This window comes from Symsagittifera roscoffensis, chromosome 4 (assembly GCF_963678635.1).
Source record: "Symsagittifera roscoffensis chromosome 4, txSymRosc1.1, whole genome shotgun sequence".
Taxonomy (NCBI): domain Eukaryota; kingdom Metazoa; phylum Xenacoelomorpha; order Acoela; family Convolutidae; genus Symsagittifera; species Symsagittifera roscoffensis.
The window spans coordinates 53,419,690-53,425,689 of record NC_087065.1 but is presented as its reverse complement, the minus strand read 5'-3'; the positions used below and the strand labels follow the sequence as shown (position 1 = coordinate 53,425,689).

Genomic DNA, 6,000 nt, shown 5'->3' with positions numbered 1-6,000 from the left:
AGGGTGGATTTGGGGGGGGGGGGGGGGTTGGGGGGGGGAGGGGGGGCAGATGCTTCCTTCCCTCGTGGATTCGACCCCATCACCAACCCCTTGATGCTATTTCATGACATCTATTTTCGGCTGATCAGCCCTCAAATTTTCTAAAGGTGCATTCGGCGCCAAAATAAACTAATTTTGAAGGGGAGCGCGCGCCGAAAAAACGCATTTTTTTTTGGTCAAAATTGTCCAAAAACTACCTAAAAACGCCTTTTTGGCCTGTTTTTCTGGTAACACTGAGTTTTTTTTAGCTGAATCTTAATTTCTTTTGTGTGAGCTTTCTTACATCGAGTCAAAACAATTACCATAAAATCGTACGTCCGATTGATATCTCACAAATTGTGAGCCAAGTTCATTTTATGGTCAATTTTGTGGTGCTATTTCAAGTAATGCACTCGTAAAAATTTAACTAGGAGTTGAAAAGTCTTAAAATAGGGCAGTCCAAACATTAGGTGAGATTAAAACAGAGCTGGAATCAAAACTAATCATTGAGAACCAAGTACAGTTCGGTAACTTCAAAGAAAAGTATCCCGCGAGTCGATCACCGGAATCAGATGTTCCAGAGATCTCTTCAAAACCCTCTCGTGTTACAATTAATCTCAAGACAAACAAGGTTCAATTAAGCAAACGGGTCCAAAAGTATCCGATTTGAAGGCTTTTTCTCTTAGCCGAAAATCCCTTTTTATACACAGAATTCCTGCAACACCAGCGCAATTTATCGTTTCAAAAAATTTAGATAGTTTTGGTTTCTATAAAATGAAGAATTAAAATGAATTAAAGTTTTTTAAGATGATCTAATGTAGTTCTTCATAAATTCGGCTTGCTCAGAATTCGGTCATACTTCATGAAGCTTGAGGAGTTTGGAGGCATATTTAATCCGGCTCAGCCATAAAGTCAGAAATTATGCGAGCGTCTTGAAGGCATGTTGACAGGAAACGAAATCCAGAAGCAGCCGTTTCTTGCCTCTGGAAAAATTTAACATTTTCCATTTGCCTCAGTAAATTGGCGGCGCTCCCTTTGGTGTTCAGTCAAAACAGTCAAGCGGGAAACAATCTAGCGGGAAAAAACGCCGGAATTCGTCGGAGATTTGGAACCCGCGGCTGTTTTAAGTAGGACCAGCTTATAGGGAACGAATATGAGTAACTTTATATGTTTGTCCAAAGACTCAAGCATTGTTTTGATTTGGAAAAGGTTGTTAAAAGTTTAAGTCTACCAAAACTAAGACATGGATTCAAAAGAAGCTTAGAAGCTTTTCGTCATGGGTCCCCGGTAGACTTAAAGTGTTTGAAACAAAATTGCTGAGTTATTTCGAAAAGTACCGATCATAATATATGTAAGCTTATCTAAATCCCTGAAAATACATTAAGCCCAATTCGCTCCTTGCCAATTATTCGCAAGTTCAGCCAAAATATTCCAAAATAAAGCCATTTTATCACTTAATGTTTGATTTTCTGCACCTAGCTTTAGTGGTCGGTGTTTTCAATTATAACGAATTCTTTTAATAATTTAATTTGTGAGAGCTTCCTTTGAAGTGCTAATAGTATTCATCAACCTATGAAAAGGGAACAGACAATTTTAGGAGCCCCGTCATTTTCTCCTAAATCCGATGAAAGGACCTTCACTTTGAAAAGTGGATTAGCTAAATAACCAGGTCTGTTTTCCATTAATACCAGTCCACCACTTTTCCCAGCTAGAGTCGGACAATATTCGGAAAATATAAATTTCGAGATTATTAAACAAATTGACACTTCAGCGCGAGTGTGAAATTTTTTCATTCTTTAGTTTAAACAGCGGCGTCTTTTCAGGGAAAAGTTAATTGAAGCAACAATAAAATTCTCAAAAGGTGTCATTTTTAGCCGAAGTAGTTCTCAAATTAATTCTAGTCCTTCAATATTCCAACACTTTACAGATCGAGTTGTTTAATTTAATTCGCCAACGATATTAAAATTTCCAAAATTAGCCAATTTGATAACATTCTCAATTTTTTTACAAAAGAGTTTCCGCTACCATTTAGCCCTGAGTTTGAATAATTGATAAGAGTATAGTCCATAACCAGCTATTAGCCAGAGACGATTGACAAACGCATTCAGTCAACATTTTATAAATTATTGATATCATTGGTTTGAAATTGCAATATTATATAATCAAATTTGCCCCACCCCATATTGTGATAGCCAGACTCCACTTATTTTACCCTAGCTGAAAACTCCCCATCAAATTTGCCATTTGAAGATTTACTTTAACTTCTAGAGGATTTGGTAATTGCCATCATCGAATTTCTCATGTAAATTTGTTACTATCAGTCTGTCAAAATTGAAATTGATGGGAATCAATTATTCTCAATCAAATTTCTCTTTAATTCAAAATATTAAACTGGTACAACCCTTGAACTCAAACTGAACGTCTTTTGATATGCTTCATATATTATTTTAACTGCCTCTGCAAAAATTTGATCGGCTGATTTTGATATTTATTTTCTCGGTTGATAAATTGTATTATGATCCTGATCATCATTAAAATTTACGAGTTATAAAATCAGAAAAGTTTATAATTACGATGAAGTTTAACCTAAAATGTCATCAGGTGGCCCGGTAAAATGACTTATTGCAAAGAAAATTAGATTTAATAGTGTTGTAAATCAAAATTGATAAAACTAAACTGTTCTTATAGTTTGAAACATTTTACTGTATCGTTAAAATTAGCCATTATTTGTTAAAAGGTCAATTCAATTCTCAAGAGTCAATAAATTTACTTTTTCTTGGGAACTTCCGGTCATGGCGCAGAAAAAGAAGTCCGATCGTTTTTCGAAGTTCAATGAAGACTTTTGTCCGAATTGCTGCTTGCCGGCTTTCAACTCAAGTCCACACAACTGTGTGGAGGCATTACGTAATGCGATGGAGACGATGCGGATCCGTGTGGAGGCGCTTGAGTCGGAGTTACGTAATGAGGTGGTGACTTACTACCGTCGCGAGAGGTCGATGATGTTGCAGATTGCAGATTTGCATGAACAACTCGAGCAAAAACAGCTGGAGAATATCGACACTGCCATGTTCATCAACGAGGTCAGAATTCATTTTTTCTTTCTAAATCAACAATTTGTCGGATTGCCTAACTTCCCCTTTATCTGAAAAGAAGGAATGTCGGAGGACACTTAAATCGTTGTACCCTGTGTTAATTTTAGTTTTAGTACAGTGGTCAAGGAATTGTCATCTTGTGGACAAAAATAGCGATCGAATCATCTCTGAGACTATGAATAACATTTTGAGCTACAGGTTCCCGGGTCGAAGTGCTCACTTTTTTTTTCCACTGCCTCGACGGAAACTCGGTACGTTTCGACTGTATCGATCGAAACTGGGTACAATTCGACTGTCTCGACCAGGGGCGGATTTAGGTAGGGGGGGGGGGGGGCGGACGCCCTTCTCCCTCAGCCATTCGACCCCCTGCCAATCCAAAATGTCCCCCTTTGGTACTTCTTAAGAAATCCGTTTTTGGTCGAACGACCCTAAAATTTTTCTAAAGGCGCCAATTTATACAATTTTTGAGGGTGAGCGCGCGCCAAAAAAATGCAATTTTTTGTCAACATTTTCCAAAAAGTGCCCAAAAACGGCTTCTTTGACCTGTTTTTCAACAATTTGCCTGCGGCGCACAAAATTTGGCCAAAACAGCATCTGTTTACTGCTTTAGGAGAGCTCGTAAAATCAATTTGGTCGACCTAAAAAAAAAGTCGTCAAAATTTTCGAAAATTTTTTGAAAATCCGCCCCCCTCGAGAAAATTTTAGATCCGCCCCTGGTCTCGACCGATATCGGATATGTTCCGACTTTCTCGACTGAAAAAAATGTGCTCAAAAAGATATGTTTTGTACGTTTCAACTGAAGGAAGCAGTGCTCGACTTTGCTCGACCCAATTGAACATGTGCTCGACAAGATATGTTTTGTACGTCTCAGCTGAAGGAAGCAGTGCTCGATTTTGCTCGACCCACTTGAAAATGTGGTCGACAAGATATGTTTTGTACGTTTCAACTGAAGGAAGCAGTACTCGACTTTGCTCGACCCAATTGAAAATGTGCTCGACAAGATATGTTTTGTACGTTTCAACTGAAGGAAGCAGTGCTCGACTTTGCTCGACCCAATTGAACATGTGCTCGACAAGATATGTTTTGTACGTCTCAGCTGAAGGAAGCAGTGCTCGACTTTGCTCGACCCACTTGAAAATGTGGTCGACAAGATATGTTTTGTACGTTTCAACTGAAGGAAGCAGTACTCGACTTTGCTCGACCCAATTGAAAATGTGCTCGACAAGATATGTTTTGTACGTTTCAACTGAAGGAAGCAGTGCTCGACTTTGCTCGACCCAATTGAACATGTGCTCGACAAGATATGTTTTGTACATCTCAGCTGAAGGAAGCAGTGCTCGACTTTGCTCGACCCACTTGAAAATGTGGTCGACAAGATATGTTTTGTACGTTTCAACTGAAGGAAGCAGTACTCGACTTTGCTCGACCCAATTGAAAATGTGCTCGACAAGATATGTTTTGTACGTCTCAGCTGAAGGAAGCAGTGCTCGACTTTGCTCGACACAATTGAAATTTGTTTCGACCATCCCGACCAAAATCGAGTATGTTTCGACTTTCTATTTAACACGAGTTATCCAAAAATGGATATTATAATCTATGCTTTTCGGGCACCATATCAGGATGATTTTCTTTCAAAATGAAGTTATTAGCGTTATTCGCAATTTAAATGCTGTGTAAAGATGAACGTTTGAACCCTTAAAAAATGAGACTCTGGTTTTCAATTCCAGTTGAAAACGTTAAAAATTTGGTGGTTTTTGACAGAAATTCTCGTTTTTGGATTTGTATTACCGCGGGACGCGTGAAATGTTTCGACCGCTTTCGTGTTTTGTTTCGACCGTGCTGGACTATATTTGGACATGTTTTGACCATGATACAGGTTCCAGATACCTTTGGCGGTATCTTTCGAAGTTAAGCTCGACCCAAACCTCCGTCTCCAATCCGCACTATTCATTTTGGAAGTCGGAAGTTAAAACATGAATTGAGAACCTCGGCGCGGGTTGTTATTAGCCAGCAGGTTTATTACTGAGTTTGGAAACTAAAAACAAAAACGAATTTGTGTTTTTAAAGTTTCTGGACAACAATGCTTTTAAGTAGAAAAAAATGATGTGGGTTTCAACAGTGAGACCTTTTAAAGGCATATATTTTACACGAGCAACTTTAAAATATACAAAATTTGACAGCATTCAAGGTTCCCAGTCGAATCAACTAACATACACTTTCACTCCCTACTTTTTGTTGCTGATAGAACATTTTTCGAGTAATTTTAAAAGTTCCATTGGCTAACCAGAAAAGTGATTTTTCCAAAACTCCCAGCTTTTTGGAATCACCGCATAAATTGATTCGCTCGTGATCATTTGATTCACTGTCATACCGGATAAATTTTCCCAACGTTTCAGGGATCTCTCAATTTTACACAACTGGATAGGTGGCATATTTTCACACAGCTGCTTTCATGTGCGCACAGAGTTCGAGATCCCCAAAATTTTGGGAAAATTTATCCGGTATGACAGTGGATCAAATGATCACGAGCGAATTTTTTTGTTCTGAAAAATCACCTTTCTGGTTAGCCAATGGAACTTTTATTTTGTCTTCAGTTGTGAGGGCAAAATGAGTGGCCAAATCATTCGTTACTTGCCAAACTGCACTGGCAACTGCGATAGTCGGTGTAAATCTCTCGATCAGATCATTTAAATAATTGATGACATTTCGGGCATTTAGTTTTCCCGCTGAAATGTCATGTTGTGCTCTCCACTTCTCGATCAATTCGTAATTTTCTATAATGGCAGATGCTCGATATTTATTTTTTTAGGTTTTTGAGCTAATCCAGTTTTCGGTAAACTTATTTTTTTTGCTTGAAATAAAACTCGTGGCCGGACGTTATAAGAAATAG

The 6,000-nt window shown here is 38.4% G+C and overlaps 1 protein-coding gene across 1 annotated transcript in view; it reads left to right on the top strand.

Moving 5' to 3' along the window:
* Positions 1-1,299: 1,299 nt before the first annotated feature.
* The window catches only part of LOC134845316 (PDZ domain-containing RING finger protein 4-like), a 46,757-nt gene continuing 42,056 nt past the window's right edge, over positions 1,300-6,000 (top strand). The window contains exon 1 of the mRNA XM_063862290.1: positions 1,300-3,098. Coding sequence (XP_063718360.1) covers positions 2,811-3,098 — 288 coding nt within the window. The 5' untranslated portion in view covers positions 1,300-2,810. The remainder of the gene's footprint in view (positions 3,099-6,000) is intronic.